This window comes from Pezoporus occidentalis, unplaced genomic scaffold (assembly GCF_034315485.1).
Source record: "Pezoporus occidentalis ecotype Australia unplaced genomic scaffold, CSIRO_AGI_Poc_V1 ctg229, whole genome shotgun sequence".
Lineage (NCBI taxonomy): Eukaryota > Metazoa > Chordata > Aves > Psittaciformes > Psittacidae > Pezoporus > Pezoporus occidentalis.
Genome location: NW_026914169.1, coordinates 75,717 through 101,422, shown reverse-complemented (window position 1 = coordinate 101,422; position 25,706 = coordinate 75,717). Strand labels below are relative to the sequence as shown.

Here is a 25,706-nt window from a genome sequence, read left to right as displayed (position 1 = left end):
GTGCAGACCTCTCGGGAAGGCGCGTTTTCCGGGTTGGCCGCGCGGCGCACGGGGCTGGCCCAGGCTGCAGCTGCCGGCACCGGACCCGGGCCTCGGCGCGCTCCGTGCGGGCCCCGAGCCCGCCGCCCCCGGGCTGGCCCCGCCCCGCCCTGCCCCGCCCCGCCGCGGGCAGCGCCGTGTTGCCCCGCTCCGGTCTGGCCCTGCTGCCTCTTGCTGCCGCCCCCCTGCGCGCCGCGCTCCGCCTCGCCGGCCTACCGAGCCGGTCCCGCGTCCTCCTTCTCCTCCTGCGACCGCCGCCCGGCTTCGCCATGCCCGGCCCGGCCGCCGGAAGCCGGGCGCGGGTGTACGCCGAGGTGAACAGCCTGAGGAGCCGCGAGTACTGGGACTACGAGGCGCACGTCCCGAGCTGGGGGTAAAGCGCCCCGCGGGGACCCTTTTCTGCCATCCCTTTCCCCCCGCGCTCCGCACCCTCCTGTGGGCCTCAGCCCACCGAGAGGGTTCCGTGGCCTATCCCCTCCCCCCCCGTTTGGGGTGTCCCCGGGGGACTGAGGGGTAGCCGGGAGAGCCCCCCCCCCAGCCCCGGCCTGCTGTCCCATCAGTTACCGTTCCCTCCATCTCTCCTGTTGGTGCCCGCAGCAATCAGGACGACTACCAGCTGGTTCGCAAGCTCGGGCGAGGCAAGTACAGTGAGGTCTTTGAGGCCATCAACATCACCAACAACGAGAGGGTCGTCGTGAAGATTCTCAAGGTGAGTGTCCCGTTGGTGGTGTAGGGGCTAAAGATGGCGGGAAGCGAGGGGAAGAGGAGCAGGGTTGGCAGGGCCACAGGACTGCTGGGTCTCTTCGTTCACACAAAACCTCTTGTTTTCACATTAAGGACGTTGGGGTGGTGGGTTTGGATGTGGGTTTGGCATCCTGCATGCTATAGTGATGTTTAGGTGTGTTCCCCTCTCCTGTCCCGCATAGCTCTGGGCTGAGAGCTCCTCTGGAGGAGGAGAGCTTTGAGTCTTGACATTTAAACAGCATTGCAAGTGCTGCCTCTGTTTGGTAAACTGTGTCTGGCAATCTGGTTTAAAACAGCCCAGGAACTGACTTGTTAACAGGAATGCAAAACGTGGCGTGGGGATTCCTTCTGTTAATCTCTAGATAGCTGGCATGGGACCTTTTCAGAGCCAGTGTGTGGGATGCTCAGGAGCCAAAAAAGCCAAAATGTAGAGTTCTTTGGAGGATCTGATGTTGAAAAGAACTTCACCAGACAGGCCAAAACTTGCCTTAGATGCTTGAGGAGACTGAAAGAGGCCATGTGGAGTTTGGCAGCACCAGTGACCTGTGTTCTGGTGTATCGGGCTGTGACGACCTTCATGCAGCTTTAACAGGTTGTAGTTTGCATTAGCTAAAAGCATGGCTCAGCCACTGCAAAGCATGTCTTAGTTGAAGCAGCAGGCTCACAGCGAGCTGTGGTAACTATACTAGCAGCAGTCTGTGTTGGTGATCTGGGGATGGACAAGGATGTTAAAGACGAAAGAAAAGGTTAGAGTGGAGGTGCTTTTGTTTTTGGCTTGGCTGTCACCTGTTGGACCAACAGCACTTGTCACTTGTTCCTCAAGAGCACATGGAAGCTGGTGTCTGACCATGGATGTGCTAAGAATTTGGGCACATGTTGATCCGCAGTGTGCAGGAGGTGCTGAGCTTAACCTGCCTTTGCAGCTACCTGGGACACAACTCTGCACGTTTGTAGCCTTAAGGCACTTGCTAGATCCACCATATAGTGCAGCTGGCTGTCACTGCTGATACCCCACTCACAGTGCCTTCTTTGGGATCTTCCTTGGCTTCCCAGAAACCTTGTCATGGGCTGTGCAGCCACCACTCCTAGCGAAGGTTTGACCTCCTGTCTGCCTCTGGGAGGAGGTGCACACACCTGCTTTGGCTGTGATCAAGGTGATGCCCAGGTGAAATTTTTTGAAAGACCCCCCGTGGCTGAGCCTGACATCAGGGCAGTGAAGTGAGGCTTACATCTCCTCGCTAAGCTGAGTACCTCTGGCATGCTGTTAGGGCCTTCTCCTCCTTTGGATGCTTTATGTGGTTTGAAGGTTAGTTTCTTTGTTTAAAGTAGGGGCCGGTGGGAGTTTCTTCTCTGAGAAAGTAGTCAAAGGTAGTGCAGAGCTGGGTTTTATGGCAAGATGGCTTGTGGCTAGGCTGAGGAAACTGCTCTTCTGCATGCTGCTCTTCTGCAAGCTCCTGGTGGTCTCTTCACTATTGCTGTGGTTTGTTGAGATCCTAGGTCTTGTCCCATGTAGAAAGGCATCACAAGGCTGGGAAGAGACTGAGGGTAAAATTGTCAGGAATCTCCTTGCTTCTTTCCAGCCTAAAGAGCCTCCCCTAGAGCAATGCTTCTCTCCCTGCAGCAGCAGCCAGACTCTGTCATGTCTAGGGAGCTCTTCAGTGTTGGACTGGGAGTCAGCTGGCAAGAGTCATCTGAGGGTGTTTGGGTGCTCCTTCTCCTTAGGGCCTGAATGTGTTGTCTTAATACTGTGTATTGCCCCAGATCTGAAGTGGATGGTGTTGCCAACAGTTCCCCTGGCTCCCCTCACTTGCATTAACATGCAGACAGCATTCCTGAGAGTGAGCAAGGAAAAGCAGAAAGTCCAGATAAATCGGGTGAACTTCCTTCTCAGTGGAAAGTGGGTCAGTGAAAAGTGAGTTTCGGAGCACTGTGGTGTGTACGTTACGAAAGCCGGTGAAGTGTGGCAGTAACATTGCTCTTATCTGTGGAAAGTGCCTCTGGTTTCCTGCAGCTAGACTCAAACTTAATTGTGAATGTAATTGCATGTATCTACAGTGGAGCCTTAGCAAAGAGGCTGGGTCTCTCTTCTTCCTAATTCGGGCTGGATCCTCTGAGGTGGGAAATGCAACCAAAAGTCTTTGAGGTTTTGTGTGGCTCTAGAGCAGGGACAAAGGGGAAGACTGTTTCTGGGCGATGGATGTGACTCTACTACAGTTGCTCCTTTCTGTTTAAGTTTTTTTTGAGAGAACTATTGAGTGTTTTTTAGCAAGAGTCACTGTTTTAATATCTGTGCCTCATGGGAGGTGACTGATCTCTCTTGCCAGTCTTGCTCTTTGAAGCATCTTATCATTGCCAAGCTCAAGTTAGCATGTAACAAGTACTTCCCCTGCTTTTCCTCCCTTCTTGTGCTACCTGAACATCTTGTACCATCCTCCAGAGAGGTCAGGAAATTTTATCATCTTTCTCTGATGCAGAACTGAGCCACAGAGATTTCCTGTGTGACCTTGGGCAAGTCCCTTATCATCAGCAAAGCTGAAACTACAGCATATGTCCTAGTCTAGTGCTGCATGAAGGAGATAACTCTTCCTCTTCTGCCAGCCACTTACCTTGGTTGTTTAAGAGCCCTGTGAAGACTTTAGCATTGGTCAAGGACAGTGAGCTAATGGCTCTGACTGGTAGTACAGTGCCTCAGGCCTTTTGGGCTTGCCCATTTTCCTGGCCAGTACCCCAAATTGCCTTTGAGTTCTGCTACCCCAAGTGCAGGACCAGGCCTAATTTTGCAGGAAAATAGGATGTGGTCATGCAACTAGTTGTGGTTATAAACATGTCAACAAAGCAGCAGAATGAAGATCATGCAGGTGACACTGAAATTACCACTTCATGGGTCAAGTTTCTTTCTTTGCATATATGATGCTTCTGGTGTCACTTTTTTCCCAGGAAAATTCTGCAGTCCTTTTAGAAGAAGGCAAACCAAACATGCAGGTTGTTTCTCACCCCACTACAGCAGCCCATCAGGATATACTGTGTAGGACAGTGAGTGCAAAGCAGCAGGGCAGGAGCCCTGGTATGCCACACAGACCCACTGCCAAGTGTCCTCCAAAAAGCTTTGGTCTTGAGAAGTGAGGCAGAGAGCAGCACCACACCTTTGAAACCTGTTTGGGGAGCAAAGATTCAGCAAAAAAAGCTGTGGGGCTGAAGTTATCTTTAAAGTAGTGGAGGAATCTGCACTGTACAGACCTTCCTACTTCTCATAGGCAGTATTAGCCAGCAGTGGTGCTCCCCCAGTCCGTGGCTGGTGTAGAAGTCCCTTGTGGGCTTTTTGATCTGGCTGGCCTGGGTTCAGCTGTGGGCATGCTTCCTGCATGCTTAGGGGTAGGTCAGCCCAGGAAGAGGGAGTATATGAACATGTCCTGTATGTGCTTTTGTGTCTAGCTTAAATTTGATGCTAAGGTTTGACTCCCAGGACGGGGTCTGATGTTCCTCAGCATATACGAAGGAGGTTCAAGTCATGTTTGTTTCCAGTGAGCCATGTATCATCTATAACCAGTCACAGAATGGTTGTGGTTGGAAGTGACCTCTGAAGATCATCTAGTCCAACCCCCTGCTAAAGCTGGTTCAGTGCTTTAGCAGGTATCTAAAGCACAGCTCTGCTCATTCATATCCAATCACATAGATTTAGAGTTTTGGTGGACTGCTGAGGTCAGTCTGCGACCTTTGAGCTGTCTCTTTGATGAACTTCTCATTTTGCTTTTCTGCTAATGCAGCTCCAAAGTGCCTTAGAGGTGAATCCTCTATTCTGGAGTAACAGGCTTCCTGGGGGATGTGATCAGTGCTCCAAGTTGCCACTCTAAAAGCCAAACATAAGCTTTCCACACTGCTTGCAACTTTAATGGGTGATTCTCTGTGGTGAGAACACTGCTGTTAAAGTTACCTACAGCTGTGGCTGTTGGTGAGTTTCAGCTGTACCTCAGCATCCTTCACATCCTTCTTGTACCGAATACCACTATCTTTAGAAAGACATGTAGAAGTCCCACTTAGGGACATGGATTAATGGTGGCCTTGGCAGTGCTGCGTAAGTGGTTGGACTGGATGATCTTAAAGGTGTTTTTCAACTTAAACAATTCTCTGATTCTGGGATCTGAGTATCCGCTCAAGATGGAGATGATAGCATCCATATTGTCAGCTCTGTGCAGTAGTCCTGCTTTCCTGTTGCACGCGTGTGTCAAAGCATTAAACCCATCACATACAGACTGTTTTGCCTGCTTGTCTTACTGTCTGCATAACACCCATGCAGAGCTTAGGGCAAGAATGCAGTTACAAGGAGAGAAATCAGTGAAATGGAGGTTCTGCAGCATGATGAAATAGTCCCTTTCTCCTTTGGTGGCTTTTGTCCCTCTGTGCTGAGTCCACGAGCTGGAACTTTCAACCATGTACGTGGTTTCTCAAGTGCACTCTGGTTTGTTTGACTTTGGTTTTCCCCTGTTCCCCCTTTCTGGGCTCTGTGAACCCTCCAGAGCTGCTGCTCATACCAGGCACTGCTGCAAGATCCTTCCAGTGCTGAACTCAAATTGTTGTTCTAGTATGTAGAAAACCGTTTGGGTGAAGTATCCCTGTGGCTCTGGTAAATTATGTTATATCTGTAAAAGCTTTAGAGCTCACATGCATCAGCATGTTCTAGATGGGGGTTAAAATGACTCCTGTGCTGGTGTGCAGAAGGGATTGCACAAGGAAATAGGACTGGTTGGTGTTGGTCCCTCAGGCTGGAGCTTTGACTTCATCGGTGACCTTCCTTCTGTCAAAGCTGTTTGATGCCTGCTCCTGCTCTAGCTGTTCATCTCTTGCTCCTCCTGCATTTGCGTGCACTGAATCCACACTCTCTGGCTCACTTTCTCCTCTGGCAGTCTTGAGTCCTTTTGCAAGAGAGCATGGTAGGCAGCTCTTCAGTTTTAAACACCAGTTGTCCACACTGGGCTTTGCACGGTCGGCTGCTGGAGTCCAGCCTTGTTTGTAGCTGAGACCTACTGAGGTGGTACTGAGTGTCTTGCAGAGGCCTGGAGATGCAGCTGGTAACTTTCATGGTGGTGTTCTACCACCAAGAGACTGGTGAGCTGCAAAGCTGCAGCTCCAGCGAAGAGGAGGGTGAGTTACAGTGCTGTGGCTGTTCAAAGTGGCCTAGGGCAGAGCCTGCATGAATGATTCTCATGGCTTGTAACGGTGGTGGTGGAAATTGAGGCTTGGTCCTGTGCACCCTTTTAGCTGACTGTAAGTGTTGATACAATGTGGGCAGCCCTGAAGCCCCAGAGGGCTGTTTTGGGATGTGCTGTGGAGGGAGGGAAGGCATTCTGAAGGAAGGAACGATGCTACCCTCAAAACACTTCCTGGTGTAGTGTACCAAATTTAAATAAAAATCAGAAGTGCTTTAGTAATTTTAGGGTAGGTTTCATCCTCCTCCTCTTTTCTAAAATTCAAGAGCAGCTCAGGCAAGTTTTGAGTTCCCATAATGGAAGTTGTAAGATGCAAACAACTGACAGAGTATTAACACAAGTAGACTCTTTGTTTTGTAGCTCTTTTGACTACAATTATTTGGTTTCCCAGATGGTGGTTGGCAAAAGAAGCAATGCTGCTCTGAAGCCAATTTTCCTATTGAGCAATTGGCATCAGGCTTTATAGGCTGATTATTGTGATCCTTTCGATAATACTTGCTAGAGACGAATGAGCTTCTAGTGCCAGCTTTTAAATGTTTAAATCCTGTCATAAGGATGCTGCTCCAACCTTTTGCTGTTCCTGGACATTGTGTGTTGAGATTTCCCTGCCCATTCACTGAAAGCACCGTGGTGTTTCTGGGCTATTCAGGTTTGATGAGCAAATATATGTTTTTCTTTATGGGGTGGTGGAATAAATGACTTTAGTTTGTGGTGGATTTGTATCTTTAGGCTGCTAAACCTTCTTCCCTGCTGGGTGAACCCCAGTTCTTTTTCAGAGTACCTGCTGGTCAGAACCCAGTGCCTTTGGTGACTCCTTCAGAACAGTGTGCTCCTCAGCTGTGCCTTTGGCTAATGTAAAATAATTTTTATGCTTTGGATTTTACTCGTATTTCACAGGTCTTCTTGGTGACTACTTTTCTCTCTTAAGTTTGGAAACACTGGGGAAGGTTGGAACTGAAGCATTTGATAAAAGAGAGTACTTCCTTTGCTTTAGAAACCAAGTAAAAAAAGGCTATTAACTGGGCAGCTGTTTATTACTTGGAGACAGGAAGTGATGGTTGTAGCCTTGTATTTAAAGGTTTATTTTAGCAAACAATGTTAATTCTCCCAGTTGGTGTTTGCTGCAGCTGGACTCCTTCCCTGCTTACAAGTTTACATGATCTCATGGAAAATGACCTGGGATCTGATCTCTGAGTCAGAGAAAGGTGTTTTCTTTTGCATCTACCTGACTGCAAAGCAACAACTTACTCCATTCCTCATTTTCTGCAGAGGGATGGCATCACACGGTGCCTCCCAAGCTTTGGTCAAAGGTAGCTGGGATAGGACTGGCTGCTGTCACTGCCTGCTATGCCTGACCTTGTAGTGGATTGAGGGCCCCTCATGGGATTCTTTGGGGTGGTACAGTAGGAAACCTGCAGCAAAGGGAAGCTGGTAGGGGACAGCTGAGTGAGACCCGCTGTGTCCAGCAGAGATCATCCTCCTGTGGCTGGAGGTCGCCTTGTCCCTCTGCACAGTCATGAGCTGTATGTTTGTCTTCATTATCCACAGTCACCTCACTTCCAGTTTGTCTGAGGAAGGAAGCAATTTCCTGGGAAACTGGCTTGTGCTAGACAGTGATGTTCTTCTGAGGGTACTGCTGCAGTTGAAGTAATTAAGCCCCTCCCAGTGTAGACACGGTTAAACTGAGACATGTCTTTTAGCCTCGTTTCCTATGGAAACAAGCCTTATGCAATCCTGCTGTCTGTCAGCTTTTCTTCCCCTCCTTCCCCCCCCCCCAGTAGTTTTTGCACTGGTTGGCCAATTTCAACCAAATGCAGCAGAGGTCTCCAGGCTGTCAAGTTTCTACACATTCCATGGAAATAGGTGTTTGCATGAAGCAGAGGGACACTGCTGGAGCCTGTCTTGGAAAGAAGGGCTGCAGTGAGGGTTTGACTCATACTGGTCACTAGAGAATCCCAGCATGGAGGAAAGCTTTGAAATGCCTCTGCCATGAGAACAGATGGAGTTGGTGCCTGCCCCGGTATAAAATGTTGCTTTGCAAACAGACAGATCAAACTTGGGAACAGTTTATTTTGTCTAGGTGTCTGCTCCATTTCTGTGCTGGAAATCCTCCTCCCAGGGCAGGGGGACTGAACTGTGTATGAAACACAACCTGAAATGCTGCTGTTCATAGCCTGGTTTAATAAAATAGCCTTAAATGAGTACTGTTAAAAATACTCTGGCTGCAAGGGCTGATGTTCTGGAAGTTACCCTTGCTGGGAGAGGCAGATGGTTGGAGGCCATTATAGCTTCAGTTCACATTTAATCCATGTGTGTTTGGAGTCAACATCCTTGGAGACACAGATCAGGTGACTGAGAGACAGTTGTAGCAACACAGGCTTAATCCTGGTGCTTGGAGGATATGCTGCTGATTGCCTGTGGCTTCAGCAATGCTGGTGTCTGGGGACAGGAGGGGAGCTACCAGAGTTTCTTTGGTTGTGAACAGTTAGCTCCAGTGTAGTACTGGCCATGTGCTGGCATCGTGTTTGACTTGCCAGATGCAAGAGCTTGGCCTTGGAATCAGTTGCCAGACAAAACCTGAGCCCCAGTTTTTGGGTTTTGGGTAGTAGTGTCTGCAGTTGTGGCTGAAGCAGTGGTGGGACAACACTTGGGTAGGAGGTGGCCTGTGGCTGGGTAGGCTGGTGGGTGAAAGCTGGGGCAGGGGGAGGCCAGCAATCACCACTGTTTTCTTCTGCAGATCTAAATTGGGGAAGTCCTCCATTCCCCTTTATTGCTCCCTGAGGAAATTCCCAGGCAACCGCTTTTCCTCTCAGCTGACTTTCCTTCAGCCCATGGCGTTTATCTGTGCCCACCTCATCCCTATTTGCTAAGTGGCAGAACACCTCATCCTGAGCACTGGCTGCAGCCGGGGAGAGCTCTGTCAGGATGCACTGCTTACCCCTGCCATGAGCAGGGCTTCCCGTGCTCCCACCTTGCCCAGGGCTCACACCACTGAGGAGGCACTGTACATTTGTGCAGACAACTGAGCCTGAGCTCTGTGCTACTGCAGCTAAGCAGGAAAACATGCAAACAGTGAGCAACTTTGAACTCACCCTCTTGCTGAGACAGAATTTGCTGGAGAGTTTTCCCTCAGTGATGTTGGGGATGATCTGCAGGCATTTCATTGGAAAAAAAGACCAACTTTCTTCTCTCCTTTTTTCCAAAATGTGATGATGCTGTCTGCTTGAGTCTTTTAATAAATGTGTTGTGGGTAGGGGTAGGTTTCTGGTAGGAGATCTCATAGGGCATCACTCTCTTGTCCTGAAAAAGGTGGAAACATGGGGAAGTGACTGGAAGACAGCATCTTCTGCCCAGTGGGAGTGGTGGTTGCTATGGAAGGAGAAAGGGAACTCTCAGAGAGATATCCTCCCCTACCAGCTGATGCAGAAGGCTCTTGTAATAACTGAAGTACAAAGGAAAATGTTTTTCAAAGTGGGCTTTGGGTCTTCCTGGCTGTTCTAGGCATTTTCAGCTCCTAATGCAGGTGTCACAGCAGAGAGGCTGTGAGGCATGTCTGTTGATAGCCAGGCCATTCGGTGAGCCCCTTCAGAACAGCAGTGACTCTACTTCCCTCTTTGAAGTTCCTTGGAAAACAGCTTGTGTGTGCATCTGCCTTGCTGGGTGAGCAGAGTAACTGAATTACATCCTCTAATTTCATCTTGGCCTTCTTGTAAGATCAGTGCATGTGAGTGATGCAAGGGTGGTGTCTGTCCCTGTGCTGACATAAATTAAATTAGTCCCTAATGAAACATCTTCCTCTTGGTTCAGAAATCCTAGAGTTGAAAAATGGTTTGGGTTGTAAGGGGACCTAAAGCTCATCCAGTTCCAACCTCCTGCCGTGGGCAAGGACACCTTCCACTAGAGCAGCTTGCTCCAAGTCCTGTCCAAGCTGGCCTTGAACACTGCCAGGGATGGGGAAGCCACAGCTTCTCTGGGCAACCTATCCCCTCCCAGGGAAGAACTTCCTGATATCTCATCTCAGTCTCCTCTCTGTCAGGTTGAAGCCATTCTCCCTTGTCCTCTCACTTCTGATTTCTGTTCCCCTGCTCTGGCTGCTTCTCCCTGTCTGCTTGTCTTCCCACTGACTCCAGCCATGCCTGGGTCCTGCCCTGGGCTGTTGGTTACTCACAGCACACTCTGCCCTGTGTCACCCCATCTGTGGCTGACAGCTGGTGGCCTTGCTGCTGTTTTCCACAGTGGCTTTATGAGGTGCTCATGCTCCCCATGCTGGCATCGATGTTATTTTTGGCACTTTGCTTCAGGCTGAGATTCTCAGCTTTTGGCTTGAAAGTGTAGCTCATGCCTTTTAACTTGGAAGAGGAGAAGGGCAGGATTCAAATCTGAACGTTTCAGCCACCTGAAAGAGCCTAGAAAGACAGCATGTTTTATCACTTAGATAAACACCCTATTTCCCACTATATAAAAAGCTTCTGTTCCTTCTCCCATCTGCTTGTACATTCCTGTGAAGGGTCTGAAACCAAGGCTTGCCTTGGATTTGCCTGTGGTGGGACTGTGAGTTGCCCCATTGTCACTCTGCCTCCCTTATTGAAGTGGGAGGCTGCAGCAGAGGTGAGGTGGTGAGCGCAAGCTGTTTTGCTCTTGTGGTTCCTTGTCCTTCTTGTAGACACATCTGATGATAAGGTGCCTGGTACCTCTTTGCTTTTCCCTGTTACTCCCGTCCTCACACAGCAGACTCCGTGCTGGATGGTGAATATTTTGGAAACCAAAATATCTGGAGAGGAAGGTTTTCATCAGCAAACCTCAGAGATAGAGCTGTGGCTTTCCCAGTTCCTGCAGGATGGATCTGCAGTGGTAGCGGCTGTGCAGGAGGGGATGTTTCAACTGCAGTGAAGGGCTGCTAGACCCAGTGACTTGCAGCCAGTGATGGCCACACCACTCAGTAACTAAGACTCACATATTAGCTGCTCTAAGCTGCCTTTCCTTCCAAGCAGGCACAGTGCTAGAGCTGTACTGGGAGTGGATGCCCTGCCTTGGGAGCAGCTGGTCTTTGTCACTCTGTGCAGGGTGATGACCAGAAAAAAGTTAACTTTGTAAAGGGAGTTCCTGGGTCTGTGCAGATTTGAGGAGTCAAAACTGTTTCAAATGTCTGTAGGTTTTAAAACTAATCCTAGCCTATGGATGCAGTGGCATGCTAAGCAGTTGGGTGTATGCTCTTGGGGTGGTTGCACATAGGTATAGCAGTATCTGAACTTACTAGAGGTCTTAGTGTTGGAGACTCTCAGGTTGTTGTTCCATGGGATTAAAGAAATTTTTGGAAAATGGTTTGGGATTAAAGAGTGAAAAACTGGTTTGTGCTGGTAAACAAAAGATGAGATATGAGGTCCACTGTGCTTGTCCTGTGGTTCTAGATGAGTAACACAGAATGAGTGTGCTGTGATTTCCATGGAGGAGTCTAGGATGCTTTTAACCACAGTTATTGGAGTCACAGGTACATTTGTCTGGAGTGGTTTGATTTTCCCCTCATGAGCGGAAAGCTTTCATTGATGATGGAAGTCCAATTCATGCTAAAGATGGGGGTGGGAGCAGAGAGAGGAGGGGAGGTGACAGGATCCAGTCAAAAACAGTGGCAGAAATCTTATGTTCATTTCTGAAAGAGCTCTCACTTCTAATTTCTTTTGTCTATTTAAGCCAGTGAAGAAAAAGAAGATAAAACGTGAGGTTAAGATTCTGGAGAATCTACGTGGTGGCACCAACATCATTAATCTGGTTGACACTGTCAAGGATCCAGTGGTAGGTGCCTGTGTGTTGCCTTCCCATCAGCTTCAGGCATGAGGGGCTGCCCCTTAGCTCTTGCTGTCAGCTTGGGTTAGGTGCTGCCTGTGTCTTTGTGCAGCCAGGGATGAGTGGTGACCAGCTCATCAGGGTCTCCTGAGGTGGGCTGGTTTGGCTGGGTTCATATTCCTTTCCATGTTCCCAGACTCTTTTAAATCCCTTCTTTGAGTTTTCCATGAGGGGAGAAGTTTTGTAGCCCTACAGATGTTCTGTAAGAAAGCAGAGCCTGTGGACTTGCGGCTTCTGTCTGGCAACCGGAACATAAGAGTATCCTCGGGCTATTGGATATTAAGCACTTTCCATCCTTCTGGTTGCTGTCCAGCCCAGTGACTAGAGTCATATCCTTTGTCTGCATTGCCACAGTTACCCTATTCCTGGGAAGTTTATCTGAGTAGCAGCTGGCTGAGGTCTGTGACTCCAGCCTGCTGGCAGCCATGGAGAGGAAATGACACTGCTGTATCGTTGGCAGTCCTGGGTGACCAACCTTTTGTGGTGGCCTGCAACACACTTTGCCTTGCCTCTGTCTCTGCTGTCTCTGCTCTGGGACAGGAGGAAGAGCAGCACTGGACATGTTTGTGGTTGGTGTGGGGGGTCTCAGTGGATTTCTGCCTGCTGTGGGGAGCAGGGCTGTGTTTTTTCTCACTGTTCTGCTTCCATCCTACTCTCTGCAGTAAGGGTTGGGCAGGAAACAAAAGTTTCCTTGGGTTTCTTGGAGCAAAGGAAGGTTAAGAGGGTGTTTAAACCATGACTCTCTCTCTCTTGCAGTCAAAGACCCCTGCTCTGGTGTTTGAGTACATCAATAACACAGATTTCAAGGTGAGTCTGCCTGCATGTGGAGAGGGGAGGCTTCCCATTTCTCTTGAGTGCTGTGATCCTGGGCTGCTGGTTACTCCTTGGGAACTGTGCAGGGAGTTTGGATTTTCACTGGATTTCATTGTCAGCTTTACCTTCCTTTCTCCCTGTAAATCAGAAACCTCTAAACAGGTTCTAGATGGAAAGGAATAAAAAGCTTGTGCTGAATCTCCTCTCAACTTGAAGCAGTAAGTTCAACAGGTTAGATATTCTTACTCCCCTCTCAATTTAGTAATTACTGCTGTGCTATATATTCAGCTCAAGTTAATCCCTGTGCTGCTCTATTTACAGCAGGGCAGTTGATGCAGCAGGTGACACCAGTTTGTGCTGGAATCTTTCAGACCTGAGGACTGTAGGTGCAGAGGCTGGAGAGAACAGCTCCCAGTGCTTGTGGGTCTGGTAGCAGCAGACTGAGCTGTCTTGAATACATCTTACGAGCTTTTCTGCTTGCCTGAGCCTGCAGCATATTCCATGGCTCTTCTGATTTCTGGGGAGTTCCAAGGGGTATTACTCCTTCCCAAAATGAAGTGGGTCCTTCTGTCTGCGTGCAGCTACCTCTGCCTGTGTGACTGAAATGCTTCTGGCTGACCGCAGTGAGCTGAACCACAAAAAGAATATCTAATTAGCAGCTGTACCTATTTTAATGGTATCTTTGCTTCCTCCATGTGAATCTTTAAGTCACTAAGTCAGTGGTGGAGAATTAATTGACCAGTTGCCATTAGAAAGCCATCAGTCTTCCCGTCCTGTTCCACCCACTGTTCAGAGATCTCTTTCATCCCATGTTGTGGGACAGTGCTTTTTGCTTCCTGCCTGTGCCAAAGCATTCCGTAGGTACATGCCTTGTAGGATGCAGCTTCAGCAGATAGACCAAACACCCAGGGAAGGACCCTTGGTTGGTGTTGGTGGAAATAAGGCAGCTTGTAGCTGGCCTATGGACCATCTCACCTGCAGCCCTTCATGCTGCAAAGCAGTACACGTTGATGCTTGTCCCTCTGGGATTGGGCTAGATTCTGCTGGGTGGGACCCTGCGCATAGCCAGAGCTGCAGCCTTGCTGACTGTGGTAGTCTTAGTGCTGCTTAATCTCATGTAGAGGCTTACTGCAGAAGCATCTGCCCTGACAGCTTTAGGCAGGGAGATGAATGTTGCCTCCATCAAATAAACAGCTATGAGGAGAGTGCTCCGTGGTGATTTTCAAGGCTAATTAAAGCAGGTTTGATTTGCCTGGTCTTCACTGACATCAGCTGGGCTGTTCCAGTGGAGCATGTATGTTGGTAGCATGTCCCTGTGCTTCTGGCAACCCAGGGACTGTTCATAATTTAACTTGCTATTTAAAAATATATGTATTTTAATTTTTGCATACATGGCTTGAGATAAACAGGTTGCTAGGGCAGCAGCACACCTTGCTGAGGAGTGCTTTGCATGTCTCCTAGTCAAAATGTGATTACGTCACTCTGTAATGTCCTTAGGGGAAGAAATTATCATCAAAGATATCACCCAATAACTGAAATACGTTCACAGATTGGAGTGGTAAGTAGTAACTTGAGGCTGATGGCCAGCAGGGACTCTGAACTGCAAAATGCAGGGCTGGGTGTCCACAATAGTTCAGCTGTTGCAGCCATGCTGAGAGCTGTCATGGGCACTGTTGCAGTCAGTAAGGCACCACTGGTGTGGCCTCAGCAGAAGTAACAGTGCTCTGCTCTGGCTATTGCATTAGAAACAGCTCTGTGAGTTTGCAGCAGATCATTTCTGGGCTTTTGGGAGAGAGCCTGGCTCTTCAAGGAAGTCCAGATTCGTAGTTGTGCAAGTCTAAGACAGAAGGTACTGATGCTTTTGATGCTGATTGGTACAAAGCAGGAATAACTTGTCTTGGGAATGCACACATGTTCCCCAGGGCAGACATTGTGGCTGTTCATGCTCAGAGCTTATTTGTATCCTCAGCTTCACTAGCTGTATATGGGAGGTGTGGGTTATTGAAGCTACATTCACATAGCTTCTGCTGCCTCTTTGGTGTAGGTTCTTGGGGCTACAGCTAACTGGCAGATTACAGAGTGGCTGCTGCTTATGGGTACCTGTGGACATCTTCTGTAGAGACTCCCAAGCTGTCTCTTCTCGTGCTCTGAAGTTCCCTTGCCAAGCAGAAAGCACATAGGGTAAATGAGAGGCCTTGTGTTGAAGTTCTTGGCTTACAGTATACCTCTATACATGAAGGATCTGGAAAACATGCAGCTCCAGGCATTGTTCCTTCTGCTCCACAGTCGTGATCTCCCTGAGCAGCCAAATTCTGCTGAAGTGCCACAGCAGCTAATCCTGGCAACAGGGACCTCTTGTCTTTGTTCTGAGGTGGCTGCTGCTTATCTGCCCATCTCTGCATTGACTTCTGGATTCAGCAGTACTGACGAGTACCCTGCATCTCACTGGCAGATCCTCTTCAGGGTGCATGATGGGGTTTGCAGGGCAGCTTGTGTGCAGCAGGTTTCTGACTGCTATACAGGATTGTGGTTTTCTCCATCCTGTTGCCAGTAGTTGCTCACAAGCTTGCATGTCTCCTCAGTTGTCTCCTGTCTAGCAGTTTCTTTCCTTCAATGTTACTATTTTTTGCTTACTGGTAAATGCCCTATCCCTGGCAATGCTTGAGGCCAGGTTGGACAGAGCCTTGGGTGACATGGTGACCCATGAGGCATCCCTACCCATGGCAGTGGGGTTGAAACTGCATAATCTCAAGATCCTTTCCAGCTCAAACCATTCTATGATTCTATGGTGATACTTCACCCCTTTGCCCATTCAGATGGTGTGACATTGTTCATGTCTGGGCACTCAGAAAAACGACCGCTGGGTTTCCTCAGCTCTCTGTGCATGGACAGACGCTGCAGTTCTGTGGGCCCTAAGCCATGGCTGAGGATGATTCTGGATCAGAAGCACCAGCTTGTATTACACATGGTTTGGCTATTTTTAAATGGTAGTATAAACAGCAGACTTATGAGATACCTCCTCATAGCTGATTACATTTTCTTAAGTTGCCTGATTGGCTCCTGTCTGAACGTGATAGTTCTGTACTTGCAGGGGATAAGAGTGTATGCTGCAGCGTGGGGACAGCAGCTTGTGTGCAGGGCTAGTGCTTCTCTTCAGACCTGCTCTATTACTTGTCATCTGGTAGCACTCAAGCTATCCCACAGTCATCTGCTTTAAATGAGAGCTGCACTGCAGGACCATGCAGTCAATTGAGTAACCATCAGTGAAATTAAATGTCTTTGGCTAATTGGTTTTAAACTAGCAATGAGATGTCTGTTCTTCAACCACCAGCAGTTCTCATGTTTTGCGCAGTCTGTGAGCATACCAGGTACTGCACCTTCCATTGTCCCAAAGAGGCAATTCCCTTGGGAAAGAAGGGAGCAGAACCAGGTCTTCAGGAGCAGTTTTGGGCTGGGTTTTCTGTTTTGGTCTTAAAGCATGCTAGCAGGTTTGCGGCTGAAGGAGATGGGCAAAAAAAGTGAGTGATGAAAGGTTGTTTCAGGATGTTCAGCCTGTTGGAGTTCTGAGGACAGGCGGGGTTTTGAGTCAAATCTTCCACATTTCCTGCAACTCGGGAAATTATCAGGCCAAATTCCTGTGGGGGAAGTGTGTGCTTTATCCTTGTATATCCAAGGTTAGTCCAAAAAGAGTTGATGCAGCAGTGTGAGAGTTTCTCCTCCCTTGGGTAGCTGCTGTGGCTGGAATGCTTTGGGATCCTGGGATGCTTTACCTCAAAGCATTATCTCTCTTTGACAGCTCCTTGCAGCCACCCTGTTGCTTTGCAGATCCTGCTCACTGCACATAGTCAGCTGTTTGCTCACTCACAGAGAATAAAGGTTTTAACTTCTGTCAGCCCCGCAGAGAGGGGAAGCATGTCTCTGCCTCCTCAGGCACTAGTGGCATCAGTCTACAATTAGTTACGTGATGTGTGCCAAAATATCACCGAAAGCTGGAGAGTAGAGGCTGCCTGTTGGGTGAGTTTAGCCTTTCTTCCTGCTCTGTTTGGAGAAACGTTGTGTCATCCTGAGTGCTGGCAGCTACTTGGCCAGATGTTTGAGCTGGGTCTGAGTGATGCCCATAGTGATGTTTCTGATAATTTTGCTCCAAAGAGCCAGCTGTAGGAGCAGAGAATGGGATGTGTCTGTACAGGAGGCATCTGCTCTGTCCTGCTAGTCTTGGCAAAGGGGACTTGGAGCCCACTGTCAAAGCCTTGGGGCAGCTGCTGTGTGGGACCTACTTGCAGTGGAAAACTTGGCTCTGTCCTTCAGAGCCTTGTGCGTTCAAGGCTGTTCCCCACAGCACACGGAGCCTGACTGCTGCTAATCATGCTGTCTGCACAGCGTGCAGATCAGAGGTGCTGGGTTTCACAGGCAGCTCTTCCAGGGAGGCCTGTTTAAAGTTGGTTGTCCAACAGCTGCCCCTGCTGAAGGCTGTGAGTTGGAGAAGTGACAGCATCATGGGCCTGGGAAGAAAGGCATCAGTGAGTTCCCTTCTGTCCCTCCCTATTTACAGGCAGCAAGAGGCAAAGGAGCCAGGGAATGGGGAAAATGGCATCTGGCCTTGCTCTACCACTGCCTCTTCAGCCTTACTCCTTCCTTAGGTGCGTTGGTGTTGCCAGGTGAAGCTGAACATGTTTTAAGCATCTGTCTCCCTGTAGTGCTTGTTACCTGAGCAAGTCATTTAAACAAAGTCCTGGAAGGGTTCAGTTGTCCTCTGCTGGCCCTGTGTCATGCATCACAGCCAGCACACCCAGGTCAGGAAATCTATCCTTGCTATAGCTTGTGGCTATGTCTTTATGGTTTAAGCCCAGCTGGTAACCCTGAAACACGCAGCTACTTGCTCACTCCCCACCCTTCTTCCTCCCCCCACTCCCAGAGGGATGGGGAAGAGAATCGAATGTAACTCCCACAGGTTGAGATAAGAGCAGTCCAGTAACTAAGGTATAACACAAAACTCCGCTGCTACCACCAACCGTAGTAATGATAAGGGAAATAACAAGGGAAGAGAATACAACTGCTCACCACATGCCAACTGATATCCAGCCTGACCCCAGCAGTGACCTTGCCCTTACAGATAAATCCCCCCAGTCTATATACTGAGCATGATGTGCTGTGGTATGGAATACCCCTTTGGCTAGTTTGGGTCAGGGGTCCTGTCTCTGCTTCCTCCCGGCTTCCCCTCCTCCCTGGCAGAGCGTGAGGCTCACAAAGTCCTTGGTCAGAGTAAACATTACTGAGCAGCAACTAAAAACATTTGGTATTATCAGTGTTGTTCCCAGACTGAAAGTCAAAACCACAGCACTGCACCAGCTACTAAGAAGGAGAAAAAATGACTGCTACTGCTGAACCCAGGACAGTTAGGCAGGATCCTTGGGATCTCAGCATGGACCTGGAGGGAATCCAAGGCCAGAGCTGCTTTCTTGGAATGTAAATTTCAGTCCCCTTGCTCTGGGATTTTTCCTGAAACTGCCAAATGGTGCCATGATGGCAGCTGGCTCCAGTGCAGCCAGTGATTTGACTGAGCTGTGGGATGATCTCTGTCTGTTAAGAAGGGCAAAGAGGTCTGGTCCTGCAGCAGCCCTGTGACTGTCCTTCCTTGCCCTGTGCTGGCATCTCACCTTGCCCCTCCTGAGTGAGAGCACAGTCCAGCGTTCAGGCTGGCACTGCTGCCAGTGACAGAGCAGCTGGCAAACCTGGAGCCAGTTATGACTTGGCATGGGAGCATCAGGGTGATGGGGTCTCCACTGACAGTACTGGTAACATGATGCAGGTTAAAGTGCAGGAGTAGCTGCAGAAGGACACAGAGCAGAGGAGGATAGCGGCAAACATGTGCTTCCAGCAAGCACTTCCTTGAGACCCCAAGCTGAGCTCTTCTTGGCCCCAGAAGCATTTCTGTGCTGTTGAGTTGCAATACCTTTTATCCTTGGATAGAGGGGAGCCCCTGAGGCTGCCTCTACCCTTTGTGCTTCCCCACCCCATGTTCCTTTAGGTTAATATTTTCCTCTCCCTTCCCCACCTTCAGCACTTGGAAATACTGCCCATGTATTCCCAGCCTGCTTCCTCTGAATGGAGTTGCTGATGTAAAGTCATCATGGTAACTTTGCATGTGAACTGAGAGTTGAGATCATCTGTGCCAACCCAGCGTGCTCTGAAGGGCTTGCTCTTTCCTCCTTGAACAGGCAGCCTGCCTGCCTTCTGCTGGAAAGAAGTCATGGCAGGGCTGAATGATCCTGGTAGTATTTCATGGGAGCTCATTCTGTTTGGACTCCCTAGCGTGTAGACCTGGCAGGTCTGAGATGAGGACAAGCCCTTGGGAGCTTCAGCACTCACGAGGGGTCTGGAATGGGGTCAGTGATTGAAGGCAGGTGGGGTGCAGGACATAAAACTAACCCAAATCTCTTGTATGTATTAATCTCAAGTATTCACTTTTGTTTCTTTTCTTTTTTTTTTTTCCTTCCTCCCTCCCCAAATCTGTTTCAGCAACTGTACCAGATCCTGACAGACTATGATATTCGGTTTTATATGTATGAGCTGCTGAAGGTGAGTAGCACTGTGTGTAGCAATCTGGATAGGGGCGCCAGGAATGAGAGAGGCAGTAGCAGGGCTCATGGGACACTGCTACTAAGCATTTACCTTTCATGTTAAATGCACAATCCATGTCTCATAACCTGGGAAGGTTTGGGAAAAGATATGGTTATGTGGCTTATTGCTGTGAGGTATTACAGCCTAACTGGGAACCTTTGGCCACTTCCAAAAATGTCCGATTCTCTGGAGTCTCTTCCTCTCCTGTGAAGCATTTGTGATTATTAGATACCAGCTAGGGCTGTGCTTGGACCCTGTGTCTCTAGCACCACTGGGCTGCTGTGAAGAAAATCATCTCACTTCCAGCCAGACCCAGTGCAACCATTGTGAAGTGTTTGCAGGGCTGGAGAACTGGGGACTCCTGAGCATGCTGGGGAGACCAGAATGAATTGATTGCCAGCTCCAGGCTTGCTTCTGCCGCAGTATTCAAATAGAAAGTGACTTCTGCCCACTTGGTGGTTAGATTCCTGTGTCTCTGTTGGGGGCTATCTAGGGCACTTCAAGACAGTTCTGTGTTGTGGTCACAGAACCCCATGAATGTGGTTTTGGGGAACAAAGCTTCTGGTTATGCTGGCTGTTATGTGTTGATATAACACTGGTATTTTGCTTTGAGACCTCCCGTCCAAAGTTTTCCCTGCCCTTCTGACAAAGGGCAAGGACTGCCCTAAATACTTCCTCTTGACTAGCCTGGTTTGCAGCTCTCACTGGAAATGCTCACGGAGACACATGGCTGCAGGTCTGCAGCAGTGCCCCTCTGGGGTCTTCAGCTACAGGCCTTGGGAGGCAGCAGGACATAGGGAGAGCTTACAGTTTTCACCTGATCCCAGGGCTGTTCTGTGTTGACCTGATGGAGCAGCAGCTGGGCTGTGTCAAGTCCCAGCAGCGCCTTGGGACTTTGGGCTCACACTTTGCAGGCCCCCTGCCTCTGAAAATATGTAGGACAGGCTAAGGAAAGCCTTTTGTGCTTCAGGGCTTGGTGACTGCAGGAGATTTCCTGCAGTAGACTAAGTGGCCTTGAGGAAAGCTTTCTTCTCTGCACGCCTGAGCTTGCTGTACCTCTCTGCAAGGGAAAGACCTTCCCACTGAGGTCCCACTCTAATCCCCCCCGATTAGATTGGGAAGGGTCATGAGGTTTAGATGATCCAGTCCTGAGACAAGCAAGACACTAGAACAGCTTGTCCAGAAGCAGTTTGTCCAACCTGTTACAGATTTCCTGTATTGGAGATCCCAGGATAGCCATTTACTGTGATTCCTGTTAGCTGTGAGGCCACATGTCAGTGCAGGGATATCCCTGAGGCCTTGCCGTGATGGAAGCTGCTGCCTCCTCTGCTTCCCACTGCAGCTGGGGCCCAAGGGCAATGTTACATCCCTGGCACTGATGACTTGGATATTGAATGACTGTAGGCTGTACCCTCCTTCTGTGCTGCTGAGATCTCAGAGCATCTGATAGATGTTGATGGATGGGTGTCCCTCCCCTTGGAGATGGGAAAACAACATTCTCACCCCTTTGCTCAATGTAACAGCTGCAGGGAGGTGAATGATGCAAGGTCATGGAGCTGGAGAGCTCATGTGTTCTCCTGCCTTGAAGCTTTGGGCAGCTTTGTTTGCCCTCACATGCTGTCGCTTGCCTTTTGTAAGCCAAGTTTGGCTTAAAGGAGCAGGGCAGAGTTGACTTTATAGCTTAAGTGTGTTTTGTGGGATAGGTGGAAAGCACCACTTGAAGGCCATAAAAGTCTATTAATGTAAGAATGATCTCTTCTGGGGAATAGAGCAGGACCGCTGAAGCACTGGGATGCCTCTCTGCATTGTGTCCTTCAAGGACTGTGTAGGGAACACAGTTCCAGGAGCTGGGACTGCAGAAGGACACAAGAACAATAGTCTTGTTGCCAGCTTGTCAATTCCTCACATACAACATAAGAGGTGAAGATGCCAGTTTTTTGTGCTAGGGTTGCAAGCACTTGCTGTGCATGGGGCAGTTGTGCTGCTGGCTGAGAACTGACTGTTCTACTGCTGTGCCCGTGGTTACAGACTTGTCTGGTGTATGTGCTTGTGTCTGCCAGGCCCTGGATTACTGCCACAGCATGGGGATCATGCACAGGGATGTCAAGCCCCACAACGTCATGATAGACCACCAACAGAAGAAGGTACTGTAGCACCAGGGCTCACAAGCAGGGGTTTTCCAGGAAAAAACTGGAAACTCTGCCACCTCTGTACCTGTAGCCTGGGCAGCTGGACTTAGCCCGTAACATTTCTTTACCGCCTCCCCTCCACTGTTCGCAGAAGGAGATCACCAAAGTCCCACAGGGAGACCACAGTGGGAGTCCATGACTTGGAGGTTGTTCATCACCCAAGCCAAGCACACACAGACAAAAACTCCTCTCTTTGCTGAGAGGAGCAGGTCTGGGCCATCAGTCTCCACCGGGGGAGGCTGCAGAAGGAGGGTGGCCTTGTCTGAAATCAATGTGAATGTTTTTCCCTAGGGGACATAAGCTCCTCTTGTAGTACAGTGGTGGCTGTACAAACAAGTTGAGGTTTATGAAGGGTGCATCTCTTACTAGACCTGTCCTGCAGTAATTTGAAGGATATGGTCTGGCTTGGTGGGCCCCCCTCCTACCTTGTTTCTTGCTTTCAGCCCATTGTTAGCATCAACACTGCCTTTGGGCCAGCCCCTCTAAACGGCAGGATAAGACATCTGGCTTTTGCCTGTTCCCTGTCCGCTGTGGTTGGTGGTGCTGGTGAGGACCCAGATGCCCAGCAGTACCAGTGTGCTTGAACTCTGGCATAGAAGCTCTCAAACCTTGGCTTTGCCCCGGCAGCTGGTGAGAGGGGGAAGAGCCTGATCAGAGCTCTGCTGAGAGATTTCCTGTCCTCAGAGCACCTGCCTGAATCCCAGGCTCCACACAAGCATTGCAGCATTGAGAGGGATGGCCGGCGCGGCTTCACCTAACTGGCTCATATTGGGACTCCTGACTTTGTGTCTCTTTATTGCATGTTCAGCTGCGGCTCATAGACTGGGGTTTGGCTGAATTCTACCACCCAGCTCAGGAATACAATGTTCGCGTGGCCTCTAGGTACTTCAAAGGACCAGAGCTGCTTGTGGACTACCAAGTAAGAATCTGCCTCCTCCTTTCTAGCCAGTGATACCACTTGTGGCTGCACTTTGACCACCTTTGGGGTGTCTGGTTGTGCCTGCCAGGGAATTGCCTGGGTGGGGAAGAGGCTGGCTGTGAAATGAAAAGGCTGAGATTGCCTGTGCAGCTGGAGAACTGGATTGTGAGCATGCGTCTTCTCACAGCTTCTTTTTTTCCACTCAGATGTATGACTACAGCTTAGACATGTGGAGTTTGGGTTGTATGCTGGCAAGCATGATCTTCCGAAAGGAGCCTTTCTTCCACGGCCAGGACAATTATGACCAAGTAGGGACTTTGCTACCTGGCTTATTCCATGAGATATTTGTCAGCACCTCATTTCTGTGTGTACAGTGGGGAGGTTCTGGGGATCAGACCACCAGGCTGGGAGGATGTTGCTACATGCTTAGTTAAGCCATGTGGGATTATGCTTCACTGGCTTCTGTAAGAGACTTGTTTTCTGCACATGTTGCAAAAACAAGATTCAAGGGAGATATTCCTTCCATCTGGGATGTTTCCAGAGGGAGAGCTCCTTAGATTTAGGTGGCTCTGCTTCTGCAAAAGAATGGTGGCCTGTGCTGCTCCCTCTCACCCTATCTTTTTTTCCAGCTGGTTCGCATTGCAAAGGTCCTGGGCACAGATGAGCTGTATGGTTATCTCAAGAAGTACCACATAGAACTGGACCCACACTTCAATGATATCCTGGGCCAGTAAGTAGAGAAGTGAAATGCTGCTTTTTTCCTTTGTAACACAGAGAGAAATAAACTGATGTCCATCCCCTTGAAGGACTCTCAGCAAAGGCCTGTTTTGATCTTCAGGGTCACAGTGCTGCCTGCTGGCCTCTGTCTGGCTGCTTATGTCATCTTAGAAGGTCACTGAAATGCAGATTTTTTGCTTTTGCCTCTCCCATGATCCACAAGCCATTCCCTGTTACTCCCTTCTCCTGCTCATTGACATCCTAGAAATGGGAGATGTAGATGCTGGGGTTGAATGCAGGCTGAGGGGCTAAACATCTCGCAGCTGAGGTTTCTGAAGAGGACAAGAGGTGGGTATAGCATAGCAAGGACAGCTCCCAACGAGGTGGCTGGCAGGCAAAGCACTTCTGGTTCCAGTGGTGTCACCCTGCCTGCTGCATACTGTTGTTTAGGCCCTGTAGACAGAAGAGAACATGCAGTATTGGGCCTTCTGCAGATGTAGGGCATCCACATGATGGTGTACCTAAAGAAGAGGGTTCTCCCCCTTTGGCATGTGCTTGCTTGTGCAGGGAAGAGCTGTAGCAGAGTCTTCTCAGAGGTGGATAGTGGTGGCAGGGGTGTGCTGGTGGGAGCTGGGCAGTGACTGCTGGTCCCTTTGCAGGCATTCCCGGAAGCGCTGGGAGAACTTTATCCACAGCGAGAACAGACACCTGGTCAGTCCTGAAGTTCTAGACCTCCTGGACAAGCTGCTGAGATATGACCATCAACAGAGGCTGACTGCCAAGGAGGCAATGGAGCACCCCTATTTCTGTGAGTGTGGGGAAGCTGGGATGGAGAGGGGTCTTTATCTCTGTGGGGCAAATTCCAGCTCCCTGCTCTATGAAAGCCTTGGCAGCTCTGTGGGTTTTGAGGGCAGTTTCTCTGGAAGAGTTTGCCAGGGTGGAGCTTCCGCTTTATTAAATGCTGTTTCCCCTTCCTGCCTGGTCCTGATCTGCAGATCCAGTGGTGAAGGAGCAGTCCCAGCCCAGCTCAGAAAATGCTGTGCTCTCCAGTGGCCTGACATCAGCACGATGAAGTCTGGAAAACAACGGGTAATTCAAGATGTTTACAAATAAAAGCAAAACTTCCAGTCACACGGTGAAGGGAAAAGAACCAAGGACCCTCCCTCCTTCCCCTCCCCTTTATACTTGCAGAAACCTAACCTTGCGGGGGGGGTCATAAACCTCAGTTCCTCTCTGGTGGTTGTGGCTAATGTAACTCTAAACTTGTGGTACCAAAGCCCTGGGCAGAAGGTCTTGCAAGAGCTAAACATGTAGTGATATCCCCAGGGCTCAACACAACTGATTCTTATTCACATCTCTATGGATCCTTCTCCTCCTTCTCAGTCCAGCCTTCCCCACCGCGCTGGTGCGGACAAATTGGTTGTTCCACCATCAGCCCTTAGCATGCCTCTTTCTCAACATGCCTTTCTGACTTGTAGACTGGATGAGCCAAATTCAGGCTTGGGGTCAGCAGGTGCAACTCTTGTTTGGAGGTCGAAGTCCTACTGCTCCCTCAGGGCTTGAATTTGGTCCTTGAATTCCAGTTTCAGTTGTGAATACTGTGGCAGCCGGGGGGAGCTTCAACAAAACTCAGCCCCACAAACCCAGCAGCATCTCAGGGTTGGTTTGGAGCATTAAAAAGAAGGCACTGATCCAAGTTGCTGGGGAGAGGTGAGATCCCCCCTCCTTTGACAAAGGCTCTCTGAGAAGAAATGCAATAGACCTGCTTTGGAAACTTGTGAACGTGAGGGCTGCTCTTGAGGCAGGAGACGGGAGGGACTGTCCAGACTTTCCCACCAAGCTCAGGAAAGTCTGTGTTGTAAAATTTCTCTGTGCTAGGTGTGCAACCACGTACCTCATGACGTGGCTCCCATGAGAATTTGTGCCAGATGCAGACTTGTGCCAGAGCACAGCTCTGGAGCAGTTCAATCCAGCACCGCAGGATGAGGCCAGGAGAGGAGAGTGCGGGGAGGGGGAAGGATCAGCAAGCAGCAGTGTGGTCTGTTGGGGAGGGGCTTGTGCAGCTACTGATCCAGGACTTGGGATCCCACCTCCTGTTTTAACCAAGCCAGCCATTTGTTGAATTCTGCGGTGCCAATCCTGTGCGGTGGGTGGGGGGTTCATCTTGTGGGTTCTTCCATCAGATCCCTCAATGGCTTTATAGCCCCACAGTTCACAGTTGCCTCCTCTACTTGTTCTGTGTGTGACTTCATCAAGTGGTTCTGGTGACACTCAAACCTAGAAGCTGGAGATAGTGTTTTCCCACCAGCACCTAAACACAGAATTTCCTTCTGCGGCATTGTCGAAAGAGTTGATTTTTTTATAAGGTTGCAATGTTTCTATTTGAAACATCTGTTTACATTCCATATTCCAATAAAGTTCTGTTGGCATCAATAGCAGGTCAATCCATTTGTATAATTCACTGAAACCAATAAATATCTTCACATCTGAACGTCTGCAGTCTCCAGTCTATGGGATAGCCATAAAGAGTGAGAGCTGAAGGCATGGACTGCTTGAGGAGGCCTGGTTGGCTCTTCCAGCCTCTCTTGTCTGAGTATTTTGGGGTCAGTTAGTCTTTGG

General features: G+C 49.5%; 1 protein-coding gene across 4 annotated transcripts; it reads left to right on the top strand.

The window, feature by feature from the left end:
* Window positions 1-209: 209 nt before the first annotated feature.
* On the top strand, window positions 210-25,578 carry CSNK2A2 (casein kinase 2 alpha 2). 4 transcript variants are annotated; one of them, XM_062621143.1, is made up of 11 exons: window positions 210-353; window positions 637-748; window positions 11,676-11,777; window positions 12,585-12,635; window positions 19,161-19,220; window positions 21,323-21,406; window positions 22,260-22,370; window positions 22,577-22,678; window positions 23,000-23,100; window positions 23,747-23,895; window positions 24,083-25,578. In XM_062621143.1, exons 5-11 carry the CDS (start codon window positions 19,203-19,205, stop codon window positions 24,157-24,159), a joined length of 642 nt encoding a protein of 213 aa, XP_062477127.1. In that variant the 5' UTR covers window positions 210-353; window positions 637-748; window positions 11,676-11,777; window positions 12,585-12,635; window positions 19,161-19,202; the 3' UTR covers window positions 24,160-25,578. The 4 variants fall into 4 exon arrangements, with proteins under 4 accessions (XP_062477127.1, XP_062477125.1, XP_062477126.1 ...); XM_062621140.1 differs by having other exon boundaries at window positions 220-412; XM_062621141.1 differs by lacking the exon at window positions 21,323-21,406 and having other exon boundaries at window positions 219-412.
* Window positions 25,579-25,706: the final 128 nt, after the last annotated feature.

Coding starts and splice junctions, on each gene's coding strand:
- CSNK2A2 (XM_062621140.1), top strand. CDS start 309: ATGCCCGGCCCGGCCGCCGGAAGCCGGGCGCGGGTGTACGCCGAGGTG. Junction 19,221..21,322: donor ATATGTATGAGCTGCTGAAG/GTGAGTAGCACT, acceptor TGTGTCTGCCAG/GCCCTGGATTACTGCCACAG. Junction 22,371..22,576: donor AGCTGCTTGTGGACTACCAA/GTAAGAATCTGC, acceptor TTTTCCACTCAG/ATGTATGACTACAGCTTAGA.